Source organism: Cherax quadricarinatus, chromosome 38, assembly GCF_038502225.1.
Source record: "Cherax quadricarinatus isolate ZL_2023a chromosome 38, ASM3850222v1, whole genome shotgun sequence".
In the NCBI taxonomy this organism is placed as follows: domain Eukaryota; kingdom Metazoa; phylum Arthropoda; class Malacostraca; order Decapoda; family Parastacidae; genus Cherax; species Cherax quadricarinatus.
Window position 1 is genome coordinate 3,681,869 of NC_091329.1, and position 22,875 is coordinate 3,704,743.

General features: G+C 37.5%; 1 protein-coding gene across 18 annotated transcripts in view; it reads right to left on the minus strand.

The window, feature by feature from the left end:
* The window catches only part of Rab3-GEF (Rab3 GDP-GTP exchange factor), a 277,389-nt gene that overhangs the window by 192,367 nt on the left and 62,147 nt on the right, over positions 1-22,875 (minus strand). For 15 of the 18 annotated variants that reach the window (XM_070092001.1, XM_070092000.1, XM_070092004.1 and 12 more), the window contains exons 5-10: positions 17,181-17,340; positions 16,755-16,971; positions 14,325-14,482; positions 11,079-11,220; positions 9,161-9,319; positions 8,639-8,841 (exon numbers count right to left, since the gene is read on the minus strand). In XM_070092001.1, the coding sequence (XP_069948102.1) occupies positions 8,639-8,841; positions 9,161-9,319; positions 11,079-11,220; positions 14,325-14,482; positions 16,755-16,971; positions 17,181-17,340 (1,039 nt within the window). The remainder of the gene's footprint in view (positions 1-8,638; positions 8,842-9,160; positions 9,320-11,078; positions 11,221-14,324; positions 14,483-16,754; positions 16,972-17,180; positions 17,341-22,875) is intronic. The other 3 variants (XM_070092018.1, XM_070092008.1, XM_070092005.1) reach the window with 1 other exon arrangement.

Here is a 22,875-nt window from a genome sequence, read left to right on the forward strand (position 1 = left end):
CCTTTTCTGTTGCACATTTTGTCTGAGCATTATCTATTTACATGTTAGCCCAAGCAAGATCACTGTCGAATGTTGGACCAAATACTTAATCAACAAATAATCAATGACTGACTGTAACAATTTATTTTTAAATTGGTGACTGATGGCCTGTATATCACAGATTCACTTGTATACTCAGAACTACTAAATGCCTCAAATGATGTTGTTGAAGTTTTAGCAGTAAAGATCGAGAACCAAAACCTGGTCATTGTGGTTGTATACAAGCCTTCGGATGCAACGTCGCAACAATTCTAGGAACAGCTTTTGAAAATTGACCACTGTTTGGAAAACCTTTCAGCTCCTGCCCCCAACATCTTGCTCCTGGGGGATTTCAACCTAAGGTACCTAAAATGGAGGAAGATAACAAATAATATTGTAGCAGAGATAAAACCAGGAGGCAGCTCAGATGAAAACTCGCACACACACGAGCTTTTAAATCTCTGCACCAAATTCACCTTAAACCAGCAAATAATAGAGCCTACAAGATTGGAGAATACACTGGACCTCATCTTCACTAACAATGATGATCTGATACAAAATGTCATCATAACAAAAACAATATACTCAGATCATAACATAATAAAGGTCCAGACATGTATGCGGGGAGCCCCAGACCAACAAAATATGATCAGACATGAGGGAGCCTTCACCAAATTCAATTTCAATAACAAAAACATAAGGTGGAACCAAGTAAACCAAGTCCTAAATGATATAAACTGGGAAGATAGACTAAGCAACATGGATCCTACCCTATGTCTAGAACAAATTAACTCTGTGGCACTTGAGGAATGCTCAAGGCATATTTCCTAAAGGAAAAGGAGGAGAAGATGTTAACTAGAAAGAGAAAGGCGTTTCTTATACAGATGAAGGCAAAGAATAAGAGAGCGACTACAAGACGTCAATATATTTGCAATATGTAGGGAGACACTGGTCAAAGAAATAGCACACATCGAACTAAAACTAAAGGAATCTTACAGGAGTCAAGAAATGTGAGAAGAACTAAAAGTCATATATGAAATTGAAAGAAACCCAAAGTATTTCTTTTCTTATGCCAAATAAAAATCTAGAACATCCAGTATTGGGCCCCTACTTAAATGTGATGGGTCCTACACAGATGACAGCAAGGAAATGAGTGAGCTTCTCAAGTCCCAGTATGACTCGGTTTTTAGCAAGCCACTAACCAGACTGAGAGTCGAAGGCCTAAATTAATTTTTTATGAGAGACAGAATTTGGTAGACACACACCTATGTGATATTATCCTGACACCAAATGACTTCGAAAAGGCGATAAATGACATGCCCATGTACTCTGCCCCAGACCCAGACTCATGGAACTCCGTGTTCATCAAGAACTGCAAGAAGCCCCTATCACGTGCTTTTAACATCCTGTGGAGAGGGAGCATGGACACTGCGGTCGTCCCACAGTTACTAAAAACAATAGGAAAGAACTACAGACTAATAGTGCTAACGTCCCATATTATAAAAATCTTTGAAAGGGTTCTAAGAAGCAAGCTCATCACCCATCTAGATACCCATCAGTTACACAACCCTGGGCAGCATTGGTTTAGAACAGGTCGCTCCTGTTTGTCCCAACTATTGGACCACTACGACAAGGTCCTAAATGCTCTAGAAGACAAACAGAATGCAGATGTAATATACATAGACTTTGCAAAAACCTTCAACAAGTGGGACCATGGTGTAATAGCACACAAAGTGTGGTAAAGGAATAACAGGAAAAGTCAGTAGATGGATATATAATTTCCTAATAAATAGAACACAAAGAGTAGTAATCAACAGAGTAAAGTCTGAGGCGGCTATGGTGAAAAGCTCTGTTCCACAAGGCACAGTACTCGCCCCCTTCTTGTTCCTCATATTGGACATAGACAGGTATATAAGCTACAGCACAGTATCTTCCCTTGCAGATGACACCTGAATTTGCATGACAGGGTCCTCCATTGAAGACACTGCAAGACCCAAGGCAGCTATCAACCAAATCTTTGAATAGGATGCAGAAAACAATATGAAGTTCAATGATGAGAAATTCCAATTACTCTGATATGGAAAACATGAGGAAATTAAAATTTCATCAGAGTATAAAACAAACCATACCACAGGCGGGGATAGAACCCGCGATCAGAGAGTCTCAAATTCCATCCACACAATAGAGTGAAAAACTAATGTCAAAGACCTGGGGGTGATCATGTCAGAGAATATCACCTTCAAGGACCATAACATAGTATCAATCGCATCTGCTAGAAAAATTATAGGATGGATAATGAGAACCTTAAAAACCAGGGAAGCCAAGCCCATGATGACATTCTTCAGGTTGCTTGTTCTATCAAGGCTGGAATATTGCTGCACACTAACAGCACCTTTCAAGGCAGGTGAAATTGCTGACCTAGAAAATGTAGAGAGAACCTTCACAGCACACATAACTGTGATAAACCACCTCAATTACTGGGAATGCTTGAAGTTCCTAAACCTGTACTCGCCTAGAGCATAGGAGGGAGAGTTACATGAAAACCTTAGAGGGACTAATACTGGAAAATCCTAGAGGGACTAGTATGAAACTTGCACACGAAAATCACTCCCTAAGAAAGCAAAAGACTCGGCAGACAGTGCAACATCCCCCTCATGCTAGTGGCAGGGGTGCCACTAGCATGACAAGAGACAACACAATAAGTGTCAGAGGCCCAAGACTGTTCAACTGCCTCCCAGCATACATCAGGGGGATTACCAATAGACCCCTGGCTGTCTTCAAGCAGGCACTGGACAGACACCTAAAGTCGATGCCTGACCAGCCAGGTTGTGGCTTATATGTTAGATTACGTGCAGCGAGCAGTAACAGCCTGGTTGATCAGGCCCTGATCCACCATAAGGCCTGATCACAGACCAGGCCATGGGGGCATTGACCCCCGGAACTCTCTCCAGGTGTCTCCAGGTATTATAGGGTAAGGCTCATTATTAGAGCCCAGCTGATATATATATATATATACACTGCCACCCTAGGAAGTGACCACAACAATATGTTTCAAAGTTTTTTGAATTACGCTCTTCATATATCTGGAAACTACTTTGAAATTTGCCAGTGTAGTATAGCATGCTTTGATTTCAACATCCCAATTCAACCACTCTATAATATGAAGGTAACTGAACCAATGTAATTTCATTGTAATTTTTTTTGCAATTAGCCAATTCTTCATTTGCAACCTGTTGTAGTATACTTATGATTGTAATGAATTGCTGAAGCTATACTGACTTAAATGTTGTTCTAGATATTGATATAAGTAGTAAGCCTTATGAATAGTTTGCCTGCAATGCATCTGCATAATTAGTGGCTTTCTTCTGAGCCTTGTATTGTATAAAATTATATCTATATTATAATAAGACCTAACTCAAAATGTAATAATTTTTAATCTATAACTACTGTATTTGTATGGCTCTTAACCCTTTCAGGGTTTCCGATGTACTAGTATGGCTTACGCACCAGGGTTATTGAAGTACTAGAACGCCTAAATTCTAGCGCCTTCAAATCTAGTGAGAGAAAGCTGGTAGGCCTACATATGACAGAATGGGTCTATGTGGTCAGTGTGCACAGTATAAAAAAATCCTGCAGCACACAGTGCATAATGAGAAAAAAAAAAAGCTCCGACCATGTTTTTGGTTTAAAACAGTGAATTTGCAGTGTATTTTTGTATTGTATTTATGGTTGTATTTTAGTTTTCCTGGTCTCATTTTATAGAATGGAAGACATATTACAGAAATTGAGATGATTTTGACCGGTTTTAAAATGAAAAATACCTTGAAATTGAGCTCAAACTAGCAGAAATGTTCGATTTTTACCAAATTTCAAAAGTAAACAAATCATGCCAAGCATCCAATACACATTAACTGGTGAGTCTAATATTCTTTCACAAGTGCACTGCTATTATTTATACCATTTCTACACTATTTCTACACTAATACAGTAGTCTGTATAACAGTAAATCTTCTATTTTTTGTGAGAATAAAAATTCAAAGTGGAAAGCAAAAGAGATGTAAGAGGGGCCTGGGGACATGACTAATGAACAGAGAAAATGCTATTTTAGTGCCAGGAATGTCTGCCTTGCTTATTCTGGACCCTATTTGGAAATTGGCATCTTCTGAAAATTGTGAAATTGGCAAAATTGCCAATTTCTGACCTCTTCATTGGATACTTGAAATTGGTAAATGGGTGGTTTCTTGTACTCACTCAATAGAAAAAAATAGAGTTCTAGCAAAATAGATATAATTTTTGTCAACTAGTACACTGAAATTGGCCAAAAGCAGGGCTCAAAGTGGGTGAAATCGCCAATGTGCCAACATCGTCGAGACCACTAACTTCGCGAGAACATAATTCCGTAAGTTTTCCATCAAATTTCATACTTTTGGTGTCATTATGATCGGGAAAAGATTCTCTATCATTTCATAAGAAAAAATAATTTTTTTTTTTTCCAAAAAATTTTCAACCCTTAGAACGAGTTTAGGAGAGGGCCTCTCGACCCTGAAAGGGTTAAGAAATAAATTATTTTAATTTTAATTTAATTTAGTTTTATAAGTCTAAAATTTTCTTTCGATTCTATTATGTTGCAGGGATCTACTACATCACATTCCTTCATTCACCTGTTACTCCGCTTGCTCATCCGAAGACTTCTTGCATGGATTTACAGTCACTGCTGTCTCTTGTTTTGCAAAACATACATACAGTGGAACCTCAAATATCAAACTTAATCCGTTCCAGGAGTTAGTTCTAAATTCGAAAAGTCTGAAAAGCGAAGCAATATTTCCCATAAGAAATAATGGAAATACAATTAATCCGTTTCAGAAACCCAAAAATATTCACACAAAAAAATATATTTTATAGAGATTAATTACAGTTTTACATACACACAAAAAATATAGTGTTCAATTATGTATTAATAAATTTAAATAACATATAAAATAACATTTTACTTACCTTTATTGAAGATTGGTGATGGCATCTGGAAGATAGGAAGGAGGAGAGTGGGAGTTGGAGTTAGTGTTTGGAAGAAGAATCCCCCTCCATGAGGACTTCAGGTATCAAAGCCCTCTCTGGGGTTACTTCCCTTCTCTGTCTTTTAATGCTACTAGGACCAGCTTGAGAGTCACTGGACCCCTGTCTCACAAAATAACTGTCCATAGTCCTCTGTTTCTGGTGCCTCTTAAAGATTTCCCTAAAATGGGACATGGTTCTGTCACTAAACTTGTTGCAAAAATGGCTTGTTTCAGCTTGCTCAGGCAGGTACTTCTCCACACACATTTGGACATCATTCCACTTGGACATCATTCCACTTCTGTATTATTTCCTTCTTCACATCTATGGTGTTTCTCACTTTCTTTATCACAGGGGTACCACTAGCAAGTTTCTTTGGGCCCATTGTAGCTTATTTCACAGTCCCACTAGCACTAAACACAATGAAATAATCGTAAAATGTTTGAATGAGAGCGCAAGTTAGTGTTCACTCAAGCATCAACAAAACCAGACTGGCTCACGGTGCCTGCGTGGGGCCAGACAGGTCCAGTACCCGGCAGTTCGAAAATAGGGGCAAGTTCGATAATAGGGACAAAGTTGGTTAGAAAGAAGGGTTTTATTTTTGAAGAGTTCGATAAGCGATACGTTCGAAATTTGAGGTTCCACTGTACTTATAAACATTCAGAAATCAGTACATCACAAACTACTTATGTCCAAAATATTACCATTTTGGAAAATTTAACTTCATAACTTACAGTAATTTTATAGTTTTGGGAACAAATAAATACTACAATTAGACTTATTTTACTGATAACACAAACAGAACCTTTGTCATTTAAATCTGTATGATAATATTTATCTAAATGAAAAATATATAAGCAGAAAACGAAAAATAAGAAGGATGACTAACTACTGGTCTAGCAATGAAAAATATTCTAGCTAAAATAATCTTCTTAGAAAAAAAATATAACAAGATACAAAAAGTACCGAGGATTATGAGGCAGTTTTAAAATAACACCCACACTAAGAGAAAACCCAATATTACTATGAAGAGAAACTATTGAATGTAGTAAATACAAATACAAACTAATTAGACCAAAAGCAGTAAGTGACTACAACTTGTCTCCTTTAATCACTTCCCAAATTAATTACCTAAACCATCAAATTTCATTATATTTCCCCTAAGGCAATTCCTTGCCATGGTAATGGATAATAGTCTTCAGTGAAGCTGTGGCCACACTGGATGGGACCACCCTTCCCAGGTTGACTGCAATCTCTGAAGGTTAGGCAAAATGCTGCCATTTGTGTTTACTATGCATGAAAATGCCACCTCCTTGAACTGGCTATTATACACAAAATTCCTAAGATTATTCTTAGTCCTGCCTTTGTTTCTATTGATGCTTGCCTTTCCCAGTACGTTGTCGAATCCTCCAATTTTCAAAACACATGAGAATTGACCTGCTCTGAACTGGGCTGTCTCCTATTACTTCACCTGGACTATCTTCTGGCTTTTTTTCCATGTTCTGTATCAAATCTAGATAATGATCCAGGATGAACCGAAAAGAGGTTTTCTCTCCAAATTGTGGATTAGTTGTGAAATAGACCCATATACCTGTACTCCCTGTTTCCACTCATCTGGATGCTGAGCCTATTGTAATTTTACCACCTAATTATTATTGTTCTCAAAATTGTCAAGATCACTATCTATTCACATTGCATATTAAATTAAACTTAGCATTCTAACAATCTAATCCTTATCTATGCACTATCATCCACTTAACTATCATCCTCTCAAAAGTTAATCAATCCACTGTGTCTGCTTTAGGTTAATAGTCAAGCCTGTAATTTCTCTCTATCAAACTTATTAAAATCATATAGCATGAACAAGAGAATAATTAATTCACTTGTATTCATTGTAAACTCCTAAATTTAAAATTACACTCACCTAAGTGATTATACATATAAAATTACTCATACTGTTATTGCCTTATTAATCATGTAAGTCTTAAGTTTGCCCAAAATGCTCTGCATTAAAGGGGCTTTCGGCATGTACACCCAAATGTCATTCTCCTTTGTACAAACATTGCACCATGATGAAATAAAATTTTTATTATAATATCCACTTAACTATGCACTATCATCCACTGAAGGCTACAGCCTTGAGTGGATAACATGTTTCTTTGGAGGTAAAATTGGAAGTGCAGTACTGGCACCACTGGAATCAATTAGCTGATTATGCACCACTTTTTTGTAAGGTGGTGATGGGTTACATACTGACCAACCTCATAGCTCACAAGTTTTAGCTCATGGTCTGTTTTGTGAACTATGAGTCTCCATGAATTGAGTTTGGGTAGTGTCAGGTGAGTAGGGTGGCACCTGACCTCCTGCAGGCAGTTTGCAGAGGAATAGCATAAATATTTAGCTTGGATCAAGCAAGAACTGGAAGGTGTACACCCACTTAGACCTGGACTACTTCCTGGTCCTTTGGTGGTTGCTTATTGCATATATTATATGTACCTCTGTGGCCATTACTGAATACTCATTTGTAATTATAGGAGGGCCCCACTTTATAGAAGTTGCTTTACAGCATTTCACAAATGCATCAGTTTTTAAATATACCCAGTCTTCATTTATTCAGGACTTCCTACAATAAATATATTCACCAGTCACTATAAGCTATGGATGAAAATATTTTAAGGTAAGTAATGTGTGTACTGTATATGCATTTTTTGACCTGCTCTTTTGTTCACTTAATATATGATAGTGTAAACATATCATCAGGATTTTATATGCATTTGAAAGTGAAAAAAGGCTGTTTCACTTTACAGGGATTTTCACTTTTCAGCAGTAGCCCAGAACCCATCAAGCTGTAAAATGAGGCCCTCCTGTACTGTACCTATCTGTAGCTACAGGAACAAAACTAGGCTTGTGATATCCTGTCTTTCTGTATTTAGTCTACTGCAAAGTTGTAAATTTGCATGGCTGCAGCACATGCTACCTTCTCTTTTAAATCAATCCAATACTCTATTTATAAAGAAAACCTTTTTAGTATAATTTCAGTATGTCTATATTCTTAGTTTATATTTCTGCCCATTGATGGGGTTAGGAAGTCTAGTCAACTCTTACTTCTTCTTCTTCTTCTTTCAATGTGCCAGCCGTATCCCACTGAGATGGGGTGGCCCAAAAGAAAAAACTAAAGTTTCTCCTTTTAAATTTATAATCTTGAATGTGTTGCTTAAAATGATGTGGGTATGAAGGTGACAATGCACATTCTAATGCTGGTCTCTTGTATATGGTGCAGATACAGCGATATATGCAAAATATGCAACTATATAAGCCAGTACAGCTGTAACTATGAAGTACATATATGTAATGGTAAACAAATATAAAACATAAAGATAAATACCAACTGGTAAATGCAAGTAAAATAAGTTAAAGAAGTGAGTGAAATAAAAATTAAGAGAGTAATAAATTAAAGTAGTGAAAACAAATAACCATTAACCCACTGAGGTGTACATACATGTATTGGGTAAAACCAATAAGTTTCTCTAATTCCACAATTGTTATCTAGAAAAATAAATATACTCACCCAAAGTGTTTCTTGTAAAGAAGGAATGAGGCTGGAATTCCAATAATGAAAGGAGTTGGAGCAAGAAGGAGCTGCTCTGAGCAATTCATGCACGTCGGTAGCAGCGGAATGACTGGAAACATGTACTCTAGTGGGTAGATCATGCTCACAAAGGCTAGCACAGACATTGAGAGAGCATTGTTGTCCCGGGACTGTAACAACACCTGCATGAAAATATTCAAAATGTTATCGTCACTCTTTCAGCATGCAATACAAAATTTCTACATTGCATCAGGCTTGACAACAAGTAAATGAACGTTTATTTATTTAGCATTCATTTTATATATTTTTTTTAGTTTTAGTTTCCATATCTGCTCTTTAGTACTGTATATATTTAAAAAGAGAATATGATTCAAAAGGTAGAATACTGTACATAAGAAATGCAAATAGTTTTTTGTATCTAGTTCTATTTAAAAAGCATTTCATTATAGTATATTCGATCTGAGAGTGTGCAAAATCATTCTTGATTATCTTTAGTCATACCTTCTGTTCTAGAAAAATGATTGTGAGCACTTTTAGACAGGACTCAACACCTAGAAGCTCGAGAGGCAAATGAAGAGGGAAGTCTATAAGAGAGAAGCGAGTGTGGTCTGGCAAGGCAAACGTCAGTGGTGCATGGAGCTCCCTCGGCAGCAACTCCAACTGCAAGACAATTTAATATTATCATTTATGATACTAAAATGATTTTGAAGAGACTGTATCATTCATAACAAAATAATTACAGTACATATAGTAGTTATGAATTATCTTTATCTTAGATAAGAAGGGGTATGCTTTACCTCCTTATAAATACAACTACTGTACAGTATGTATATACAGTGGACCCCCGCATAACGATCACCTCCGAATGTGACCAATTATGTAAGTGTATTTATGTAAGTGCGTTTGTACGTGTATGTTTGGGGGTCTGAAATGGACTAATCTACTTCACAATATTCCTTATGGGAACAAATTCGGTCAGTACTGGCACCTGAACATACTTCTGGAGTGAAAAAATATCGTTAACCGGGGGTCCACTGTACTTGCGATTCCCGAGATAAAACAATATTTCATGGTCTTTGTAAGGATCAAGCTCCAGCTACTGGAAACCACCTCTTAACCATTATTCAATGGGAATGATGCACCAACAATTTGTGACAATTGTCATATAGCTTTGTAAGTATTAACATTTAAATTCATACAAACAAATTTATTATGAAAAATTATACATAAACACAGCACAATTATTTGAAAAACCCCAAATATGCATAGAATTTAGGGCAAATTTAGACTAGGCATAATGCTAGTTAACACTAAAGGTTTACAACAATGAGTTGCTTAAAACTGGTTGATATTACATAGTTAAGAACGATAGGAATATGATACTGCATAGTTAAGAAGATGATATTGCATAATTAAGGAAGATAGGAAGATGATACTGCATAGTTAAGGAAGATGATATTGCATAATTAAGGAAGATAGGAAGATGATACTGCATAGTTAAGGATGATGATATTGCATAATTAAGGAAGACAGGAAGATGATACTGCATAATTAAGGAAGATAGGAAAATGATACTGTGCAGTTAAGGAAAATTATATTGCATAGTTAAGGAAGATAGGAAGATAATATTTCATAGTTAAGGATTAGATTGTTAGAATGCTAAGTTTAATTTAATTTGCAATATGAATAGATAGTAATCGTGACAATTTTGAGAATAATTGTTAGGTGGTAAAATTATACACTCACACAACATTAGATGATGTTCCAGTATGACCCTGGGTCATTTTCAAGATGTGGCTTAACAATCATCCATGATGGACTGAAATATCATCGAGAGCTTCATTTAATGTGGCACATATGAAAGGCCCCAACATGGAACTTCCATGTCTCTGTGCAGGACAGATAACACAAAATATTATCATATATCTCCCTCTCCTTCCAGTGAGTACATTTTCAAGACTAAGGCATTCCCAGTAATTTAAATGCTTCACTGCCTCTCTGCAGGCATAAATAATCTCTGTAGTATTTGTTCAAGCTCTGATATTTCTCCTGCCTTGAATGGGGCCATCAACACTGAGAAATATTCCAAATGAGGGAGCACTAACGATTTGAAAAGTGTCACCACTGGCATTATTTCCCTTGTTTTGAAGGTTCTCAATACCCATCCTGTCATTCTCCTGGCTGTCGTGATTCCTCACACATTTTCATGGCTGCCTCACACCCCTAAATAAAGCGTTAGTATGCTCAACTCTAGTGCATTCCATTTTTTGCCTCAAATGATAACTCTCCTACGTGCAAATGCACATAATGAACAAAAAAGAATGACGACCATGATGATTATGATAACTGATGATGAACGATTATTAATGATAAATATTCTAAGAGACTAGCATAAGCTGAAAAAACTGGCAAACAGTACCTCAACTCGGGTTTTGCCAGGGACGCACACGGGAGCAGAGAGGAGCCGCAAGATCCACGTCTCGATCTCCCTAACGTCATGCATGATGATACTGGGAATACCATCGTGTGGTCGGCCTGTCATCACACTCCAAACTGTATCTCTGTAGAAATTACAACTAATGAAGTCAAGCTTGACAAGTGCATATTCTCTGTGCACATATTAATATTATTATTAATAATAATAGTAATAATAATAATCTTTATTTCTACAGGTACATGTACAAGGTATACAGCCTAGCTGACATCTATGACATATTTTTATATAGAAAGCCCCTTGTAATGCAGAGCATTTCAGGCAAATTAGGTCAATTTTGTCCTCAGGATGGAAATGTGGGGGCAGCGAGTATCCAGCAGCAACAGCTTGGTTGACCAGGCAAGCACCAGACGAGCCTGGCCCATGGCCGGGCTCAGAGAGTAGATATACTCTCGAAATTATTCAAAGGTATATCAAAGGTAAGGTATATATCAAAGGATGTGACCCACACCAGTTGACTAACACCCAGGTACCTATTTTACTGATAGGCTAACATGGATAGGTGTCTTAAGGAAACACATCCTAATATTTCCACCCATGCCAGGGATCAACCCCCAGACCTCAGTGTGTGAGCCAAGTGTGCTAGTGATTGAGTTATGAGGCTCCATAATATATGCATGCGTGTGTGTTTGCATGGACAAAAGGATGAATTGTTGAATAGATTGATAGACATATGGATGGATGATTGGATAAAAAGATAGATATATGGATCAATGTTTGGGAGGGTAGATATATGGACAGATGGATTGATAGATAATAGGATGAATAGTTGGATATAGATATATGGATGGATGGCTGGATATACATACATCAGGTTCTAACCCCACCCATGGTATGGTTTGTTTGCAATTGTGTCATTATGATTTTGTGAGTCATGATACAGATGGTTAGTCAGATACAGTAAACAGATACAGTCAGATGGATACAGTAAACAGACAGATGGTTAGACAGATGGGTATATGGATAATTTGATAGGTGGATGGACATATAGGATTTCTCACTGTGTGTAGATTCATTTTGTATGAATTCACTAATATGCAGGGACCCCCATTTCTTCTAGGAATCTGCTATATTTAGTAAAAATTCACTCTTAAGCATTCAGAGCAGGTGTTCACAGTACACTTTTTGCTCTTATGCAATCAATCCAAGGGACTGGCAGAGAGTGTGCATAGTTCCTTTATATAAAGGGAAGGGGGACAAAAGAGATTGTAAAAATTATAGGGGAATAAGTTTACTGAGTATACCAGGTAAAGAGGTAAGACAGAGAGCAGGATTGCAGATGAGCAAGGAGGTTTCAGAGTGGGTAGGGGATGTGTAGATCAAGTGCTTACACTGAAGCATATATGTGAACAGTATTTAGATAAAGGTAGGAAAGTTTTCATTGCATTTATGGATTTAGAAAAGACATATGATATAGTGGATAGGGGAGCAATGTGGCAGATGTTGCAAGTGTATGGAATAGGTAGTAAGTCATTAAATGCTGTAAAGAGTTTTTATGAGGACAGTGAAGTTCAGGTTAGGGTGTGTAGGAGAGAGGGAGATTACTTCCCAATAAAAGTAGGTCTTAGACAGGGATGTGTAATGTCACCATGGTTGTTTAAGATATTTATAGATGGGGTTGTAAATGAATGAAATGTTAGGGTGTTGGGGAGAAGGGTGGGATTAAATCATGGGGAATCAAATACAAAATGGGAGGTGACACAGTTACTTTTTGCTGATGATACTGTGCTTTTGGGGAATTCTAAAGAAAAGTTGCAAAAGGTAGTGAGCAAGTTTGGGAGGGCATGTAAAGGTAGAAAGTTGAAAGGGAACATAGTTAAGAGTAAGGTAATGAGGGTATCAAACAATTTAGATAAAGAAAAATTGGATATCACACTGGAGGGAGGGAGTACGGAAGAAGTGAATGTTTTCAGATATTTGGGAGTTGACTTGTCAGCAGATGGGTTTATGAAGGATGAGGTAAACCATAGAGCTGATGAAGAAAAAAAGGTGAGTGGTGCATTGATGTATCTGTGGAGACAAAAAACATCATCCATCGAGGCAAAGAAGGGAATGTACAAGAGTATAGTGCTACAAACACTCTTATATGGAAGTGAAACATGGGTTGTAAATGCTGCAGCAAGGAGGCGGCTGCAGGTAGTGGAGATGTCATGTCTAAGGCAATGTATGGTGTAAATATTATGCAGAGAATCTGTAGTATGGAAATTAGCAGGTGTGGATTTACTGAAAGTATTAGTCAGCTGAAGAGGGGCTGTTGAGGTGGTTTGATCAATTAGAGAGAATGGATCAAAGTAGAATGACTTGGAGAGTGTATAATCTATTGGGGAAGGAAGGCGTGGTAGGAGTCGTCCCCGAAAAGGTTGGAGGGAGTGGGTAAAGGAGGTTTTGTGGGTGAGGGGCTTGGACTTCTAGCAAGCATGTGTGAGTGTGTTAGACAGGCGTGAATAGACAAATGGTTTTTGGGACCTGATGAGCTGTTGGAGTGTGAGAGGGTAATATTTTGTGAAGGGATTCAGGGAAACTGGTTAGCCAGACTTGAGTCATGGAAATGGGAAATACAATGCCTGCACTTTATAGGTTCAGGACATTGGCAGTTTGGAGGGATGTCTAAACTGTCATATCTGAGCGCCTATGCAAAGACAGAGTTTATGTATGAATGATGGTGAAAGTGTTGAATGATGAAAGTTTTTTCTTTCTTTTTGGGTCTTTCTTTCTTTCTGGTTCAACCAGCCTTGGTGGGAAGCAGTTGACATGTTAAAAAAAAAAAATACAGTCTCTCTTCACATAGCAATCTACTCATTTACCGACAACTCGGGCTTATGATGGGCTCTCTGACCAGTATGCATACCTAAATAATGTATATTAGAGCTAATTTCTTCTATTCTGTTTATTATAATATACAGTACACTACTGTATTAACATTTAAAAGTATACCAGAAATGTTATAAATGGTGCAATGGTGATATTAAAACAATATTAAGGATGGCTGACATAAACCCACTACCATTATAGTATGCTCCTACTTAGCAATGAATTTGTTCACCAACGCAGTCTTAGGAACGCAACTCCATCATTAGGCAAGGAGAGGCCGCGTGTATTTCCTCTCAATCTTATACACAACATACATGACATTCATGATAAATTTACTGTGCCAGCATGCATTTCTCTCACCTATTGTTCTGGCGTGATGCTCCAACTCTTCTGGGAGAGGCATTTTCGTTACAAGCATCAATCATTCGTCGCAACAGAAAGAGACACTCACGGAAGGCGCTGAAGAATGGATGGTGTGAGAGGATACACAGCGAAGTAAGCGAGTGATTCCGAACACGCTGCAAAAGAAATATAAGCAAGTTTACTCAGGAACAGGTACATATTATTACAATTATCAGACATAGTGTAAATTACCTAGGATAATCCAGAAAAGTCAAAGTGACTTATTTCCACTGGGGGCCTTGATTTTAAAAATGTATAATAAATGGTTGATTTTTATTAACATACAGTAGATATGTCATATGCATTGCTGTTAACAAGGCAAGAGTAACCAAAACCTAGTCTGTCTTTTACTTTATTTGTTTCAAATGAAATACAGTAATTATGCAGGCCTTAGTTGCCCATAAACACTGTTGTGATAAAATAAAATAGGCACCCCATCTCCTAGCAACAATTCTATTTTGGTTACGATAATACTAAAATACCTTCTGGCTCTCCCATTTTTCTCCCACTTAATGTTATCAGTTCATTTCATAATCCCTCTTTATTCTCATTTCTTTTCCTTACTTGTACCCTGAAATTTTCCTTCTACTTTTCCTTGTGTGTACTTTTTGCTGTAATTCTTTCTTTGAAAGATACAAATTTTTTTCTTATATAATAATCAAACTGGTACTTGGAAGTCTGATACAAAACAGAAAATGAAAAAGAATAAAAAGGAGAGTAAGCAAACACTGGTCATGACCTAGTTCATCCCCTCAGCTTCACCTGCCACCATCCACAAGCACGCTCCTGCATAATAACAAGTAGCATGACACAATTACCCATACACAAATAACCCGCACATAGGCAAAAGGAACTTAAGGATGCCTTTTCACTCCAATTAGGACCATTAACTGGTCACACACACTAACATTAGTGTGTGACTCGTTAATGGTGCAAGTTTAACCAAAATGTAACCATAAGCTCCTTCCTCCTATGTGTGGGTTATTTGTGTACTCTTCCACTTATGGTAACGTGACTCTATTCTTCACAATTACCCATATCATGTAGATTTCCAAAGTAAATGTAGAACACTTGCAACACATAATCTGGAACATTATTTACATAGTTTAATAATGATAAAGTTATCCCACCATATCTATCTTTTCTTGGCTGATAACAGTGAATCTGAAATACCACGGTGGGAGACGGCCAACTTGTTAAAAAAAAAAAAAAAAAAAAAAATGTGATGTACATTACTTGTTTTAATAATACCAGCATAGAGGGTCCTCAATTTACAAAGAGCTGCATTCCAGGTTTTTGAACAGTTTGTGGATACTGAATTCCATATATTAGAACTCTTGTATTATGGAGATGTAGTAGGAAATGAGATAACACAAATTTATACAACTGGTTATTAGGAAATGTCTTTACACATCTTGATAAAGACTTATTATCAATGTGCCTGTTGAAGCTAGCCAGGAGTGATTATTCCTTTATTTTTTTTTTAACACGGCAGTCTCCCACCAAAGCAGGTGACCCAAAAAAAGAAACACTTTCACCATCATTCACACAATCACTGTCTTTGCAGAGGCATCCAGATATGACAGTTTACATGTCATATGGTGACATAATTGCTACAGTATTAAGAGTCAAAGTGGTTAGTGTTATCAGAAGCTCATAGTTAGATGATACTTTTTATTTCTATTTTATATATGCACAGTACAGTATTGCATAGAGGTTTTAATTTCAATTAAGGTACCTTTTTTTTCCTCCATTACAATGAATTTTAGAAAATATAATCACAATTCTTTCAACTATAGCATATCTGTTTTTCTTGACATTGACAATGACCAGTTTTTAGTTTGGACATTTCATATCAACCTATTAAGCTAAGACATGTGTCTTCTGAGATTCTGTGGGCATTCCTTTAGTGGCCTTTTTGTAGTAGATGTAAAAAAAAAAATAATACCAAGAGAAAGAAAAAACCTTAGTATGAAGAAAACTGAAGGAGAGCAAAGAGACCACCTGAGATCACATTACTTATCAAGTATTGCATATGAACTGAGAGAAAAAAAAGGCTGAAATGAAGGAAGTGACTTAGGGCTATAAAATAAAAACATTGTAATCCTCTAAATAAGTATACCATATCTCTGTGAAAGCAAGGTCATGAATATACACATATGTACGGTGCAGTATTGTGCAGGCATTAAGAGATTTAAATTTTATTTGAAACTTTCCAAAGTGCAGTATCATATTTGCTAAAGTGATTTTTCAAATAAATTTATGTGCAGTACAGTGGGCTTCCTTTATATGGTGCTTCACATGATCTGTTCTAATTTCAGTGAAAGTGAAACCAAAGCAGACCTATTCAGTCATTTAATTAATAACAAATATTGTAAGGAGTACTACCTGTCTCTTCCTAGCAGCTCTGGGTGAAGGAGAGTGTGAACCACCTGTGTCTGAATCATTAGCGGGAACATTGACTCCAAGACGAGATGCTGGCGAGGTGGACTCTGAATCCCGTCGAGAGGGTGGACATTCCCTCTCACTATCACTTGGTGCTAGTGTTGAACGCTGGTCGCTGCAGGGAACCAAACAAGCTGATGTGAGCTTTATCTTGACAAAACTAGGGAAGGAAGGTGATTTTTTTCAGCAAGAATTGTTGAGCATATTGACAGTTAAATTTAATTTGGGGGTTTCTTTATACAATACTGATAAACAGGTGTGATGATTGATTATCACAAAATATACAATAACTTCAAAGTAATCCCTGCAATATTGTAAAAATATACAAAAACAGTAAGGCATAAGCCATCTTAGAAATAAAATACTTACCTAGAAAAGGCAGAATCGGAGCTCTTATCCAAGCTTGTTCTCCAAGACTCTCGCTTAAACGAAGATCCACGATCTCGTCCTCTTGTTGTAGATAAGCCACTTGCAGTCCCTCTCTCAACAGCACGGTAGAAATTGACACAAATGCCATACCGAGTCTTTCCTGAAAGGAGAATCACTAAACTTATAATAAAAGTCTTCGCATAGCAAAAAAATATATTTTGATAATAAATAGAAAAATGGAAAAATAATTTTAATTCATCTTTATTAAAAGTGTTAAACAGGTTGATCAACAAAAACACATACTGTATATACAATATTACAATGCCTTGAAGCATGAAAACTACTTTCTGCAAAGGCTTTGAACAATTTAGAATTATCATAGTCACTCAGATTTACATCTCTTTCTCAAGTATTTAAACCTCCCTAACACTTTTACCTCTGTATTAACTTCTAACTGCCTTCTGCTTTCTCTTATGAATGCCTATTTTCAACTTTCTCACTGTGCCCAACAAGCTTTACAAGTCAGAAACAGCTGACTAGGGAAGGTGGCAGTCTCTATGGATCATGAAACAAATCTCAGAAGGTAGCTGCTCTTACGTCAAAACATTATACATAGTGTACAGTACGGCCAGGTCTTGTTTAGTGCAAATAGTGAATCCTGTAAAATGGTTACATAATTCAAATTTGCATTATATGTAATATCTGCACATGATTTGAAGAGTTTGGGTGAAAAAGCTAACAATTAATTCTGGACTAAATCAAAATGTGCACTAAATGAACTCACACTAATTGAGACCTTACTGTATTTTGTGTTCACATTTGATGAACCATTTCAGAACCCTGTTACCAGCATCCTAAATCCCAGAGAAAGCTGCTGTTACTTAAAAGGTGGAAACTTAAAACTACTTTAGTACAGTACTGAGACCTGAAACTCCCAATCTATTTAACTTGGAGATTCTAAAAACTTAACTGCTTGAAATATCCTGCCAATTTTTGCTCTCTAGTATTGCAATCCCTTGGTTTCCCACACATACTCTTACCTCTATGTTTTATCAGTTTAAAGTCTTACACAACCTAGCAATGACTCCTTTGAACGAATCCCGGAAATGTGTACCCAATCTCCTGCATACATATCATGTTTGCCATGGAAATTATCCCAGTTGTCAATGAATGGACTACCAAGTTTCCTGAATACTGTCAAGCCAGCAATTTACACCAATTACTCTAGACATTCATTCACCATCCACTCCTCTTCCAGGCAAAATTTTACAAACAGATTATAACTGGGATCCCTGCCATTGATGTAATTAGCTCAACAGCTGCTTTGTACTTGACCAACAACTCTTCTTTTTATTGACCTAAGGAAAGTTTTTGACACAGTAGACAACGGCATCCTACTCCACAAACTTGACCATTATAGTACACGAGGCCATGCACTTGCATATTTCAAATCCTACTTTACTAATAGGTATCAGTATGTCACCATTAAAGACACAACCTCATCAACACAACCACTTGATACTGGAGTGCCACAGGGAAGTGTCCTTGGTCCCCTGCTCTTCCTCTTATACATCAATGATCTTCCCAATGTATCACAACACCTGAAACCAGTTCTCTTTGCTGACAACACAACTTATGTCATCTCCCACCCAAATCTTGTCACACTCAACACCATTGTTAACGATGAGCTACTAAAAATATTTACTTGGATGACAGCCAATAAACTTACACTTAATTTGATTTGACTTGATTGATTGATTTGAAAACACACCCTCTGTCCTGCCTTCTTATACCTGTTACAGACTGCCAACTCCATATGTCTAATTTGAGTCTCCAACAAGTATGTCCCTTTTCTCACATGTTGAGGCATTCATCTCACCTGTCTCTTTCTCAAAAACTTTACACTCGTCCTGAAGAACAGCAGTGCAACTTACACTCCTCAACTCTGCTTCAACTTTCCTCAATATCATCTTTTTTTCCACTTCTGGAAACCACTTTACATTCATTACACACAACATTTCCCTTTGTTACTGCCAACCACTTCAGATTCCTAATTACCATATTCTTATCCAAATGAAATTTAAAATTCTTATTCTCCTCCCTAAGAACTAGAACCTCATCCCTGATAACTAGAACTTCATCCTTGAGAACTAGATCTCCATCCTTGAGAATTAGAACCTCATCCATTTCAATTTAACTCTGCTTTGAAAACTCTACAATGCTCCTAGAATCTTAGTGCACATTTTTAAAAAATCTAACACTTCACTCAAGATCCCCTGAGAAAGTCACACAATCCTGGACAGGTCCACATAACTTTCTCTGATCATTGACATATTTTGGGCATAAAGCCCTATATGCTTTTTACAAGTACAGTACTACAATATGTACATGCTTGATGATTACTCAGCATTCCCCAATAATCAGAAGATACGATAATAAGTAAGTTTATTCAGGTACAAGTACACTAAGTACAATTATCATACATAGTGTAAATTACCTAGGATAACTCAAAAAAAAGTCAAGACAAAATTACTTATTTCCATTGGGGTATCGTGTTTTAAATGGTACGGTACGCAATACAGAGGATGTCTTTAACAACTGCATTAATAACTGTTTAGCAGACCTATTTGCACTATCTGATGTTATCCTGACGCTAAATGACTTCAAACAGGCGATAAATAACATGCCCATGCACTCTGCCCCAGGGCCAGACTCGTGGAACTTCGTGTTCATCAAGAAGCCCCCACCACGTGCTTTTAACATACGTACTATGGAGAGGGAGCATGGACACTGGGGTCGTCCCACAGTTACTAAAAACAACAGACATAGCCCCACTCCACAAAGGGGACTGTAAAGCAATAGCAAAGAACTACAGACTGATAGCACTAACATCCCATATCATAAAAATCTTTGAAAGGGTTCTAAGAAGCAAGATTGCCACCTATCTAGATACCCATCAATTACACAACCCAGGGCAACATGGGTTTAGAGCAGGTCGTTCCTGTCTGTCCCAAAAAAATAAAAAATAATGATGCAATCATAAAATAAAAAATAAAAAATAATGATGCAATCATAAAAATGCTAGATCTGCTTTACACAGCATTGGAAAATAAGGAATATCCACTAGGAATTATTATTGACCTAAGAAAAGCTTTTGACACAGTAGACCACGACATCCTACTCCACAAACTTAATCATTACGGTATAAGAGGCCATGCGCTTGCTTATTTCAAATCTTACCTTACTAATAGGTATCAGTATGTCACCATTAAAGACACAGCATCAGCAACACGGCCACTTGATACTGGAGTTCCGCAGGGAAGTGTCCTTGGTCCCCTGCTCTTCCTCATATACATCAATGACCTTCCAAACGTATCCCAACACCTGAAACCCATTCTCTTTGCTGACGACACGACTTATGTCATCTCTCACCCTAATCTTGCCACCCTCAACACCACTGTGAATGAGGAGCTGATCAAAATATCGACTTGGATGACAGCCAATAAACTTACGCTTAACACTGACAAAACCTACTATACAGTGGACCCCCGCATAGCGAACGCCTTGCATAGCGAACAATCCGCATAGCGAACGCTTTGTTCGCTGAAATTTTGCCCCGCATAGTAGACAAAAACCCGCTCAGCGAACTTCGTCCGAGACGCGTCCAATGTGGGCCCTCAGCCAGCCTCACATGTGCCGCCCGTCCCATTGTTTACCAGCTAGCCTCCGCGGTAACATTCAAGCACACACTCGGAATATTTCGTATTATTACAGTGTTTTCGGTGCTGTTTCTGGAAAATAAGTGACCATGGGCCCCAAGAAAGCTTCTAGTGCCAACCCTGTGGTAAAAAGGGTGAGAATTAGTATGGAAATTAAGAAAGATTTTGAAGGGTTTGGGGCTAACCCTGAGAAGCCTATGCCAGTTGTGGAATCCATTGTGCCTACTTCAAAAATTAAGGAAATGTGTGCACAGTGGGTTGAACTGCAAACCTTTATGGATGAAAATCACCCTGACACAGCTGTTGCAAGCCGTGCTGGTGACTATTTCAATGACAATGTTATGGCCCATTTTAGGAAAGTCTTGAAGGAACGGGAGGTACAGAGCTCTATGGACAGATTTGTTGTGCGACAGAGGTCCAGTGACTCTCAAGCTGGTCCTAGTGGCATTAAAAGAAGAAGGGAAGTAACCCCAGAAAAGGACTTGCTACCTCAAGTCCTAATGGAAGGGGATTCCCCTTCTAAACAGTAAGAAGATAATGCTCTCCCCTCCTCCCATCCCATCAATCATCACCAGATCTTCAATAAAAGTAAGTGTCATGTAATTGTGCATGCCTTTTTCAGTTTGTGTGTACTAAAATTAACATTTTTTTGTGGTAAAAAAATTTTTTTTTCATACTTTTGGGTGTCTTGCACGGATTAATTTTATTTCCATTATTTCTTATGGGGAAAATTAATTCGCATAGCGAACATTTCGCATAACGACCAGCCCTCTTGCACGGATTAAGTTCGCTATGCGGGGGTCCACTGTATTATGTTTGGTAGCAGAGCAGGAGATGCACAAATTAACATTAAGATTGACAACACTCTAATTACCAGAAATAATGGGGGCAAATTCCTAGGCTTATACCTTGACAACAACCTGAATTTCAGCACCCATATCCAGCATATAACCAAAAAACTATCCAAAACGGTTGTGATCCTCTCCAAGATACGATACTACGTCCCGCAAAATGCCCTTCTCACACTATACCGCTCACTTATTTATCCATACCTCACCTATGCTATTTGTGCTTGGGGATCAACTGCAGCAACACACCTAAAGCCAATAATAACCCAACAAAAAGCTGCAGTAAGAATAATCATTAAATCCCATCCCTTGCAACACACCCCCCCACTCTTCACAGACCTAAACTTACTCCCTGTTCAGTACATCCACACTTACTACTGTGCAATCTACATCTACAGGGCCTTAAACTCTAATATCAACCTTGACCTAAAACGCTTTCTTGATAGTTGTGACAGAACCCACAGGCATAACACCAGACACAAACATCTCTACGACATTCCCCGTGTCCGACTAAACCTTTACAAAAATTCAATGTATGTCAAAGGCCCTAAAATCTAGAATACCCTACCTGAGAACTCTAGAACTGCAGACACATTCATCACCTTCAAAACTACGATTAGAAAACATCTTATCTCCCTGATACACCCTGTCAACTAACTACACGAATACCACCTGGTGGTTCACACTTACACTCACTGACTCATTTGACCATAAACAGAAATATTAATCTCAATCTTAAAATAATGAATCCTGTGATACTCCAATACTGAAACTATGTACTGTGCCAAAACAAAAGCATTTACATTGCTAAACTCACAAACTAGTATTTAGTCACTTAGCCATAATACCAACTTACCTCATAATTTGTAATATTTTACAATTAAGAATAAAACTAAGTCTGGCCGAAATGCCTAGCCATGCTAAGCGTTCTAGTGGTACACTCTGTAATCACTATTTTACTACATGTAAACCAAACAATAACCAAATTTTTGTAAACTCAGCATTGTAATCCTCATAGAGAATAAACTTTGAATTTGAACTACTGGATCACTACGACAAGGTCCTAGATGCACTAGAAGACAAAAAAGAATGCAGATGTAATATACACAGACTTTGCAAAGGCCTTTG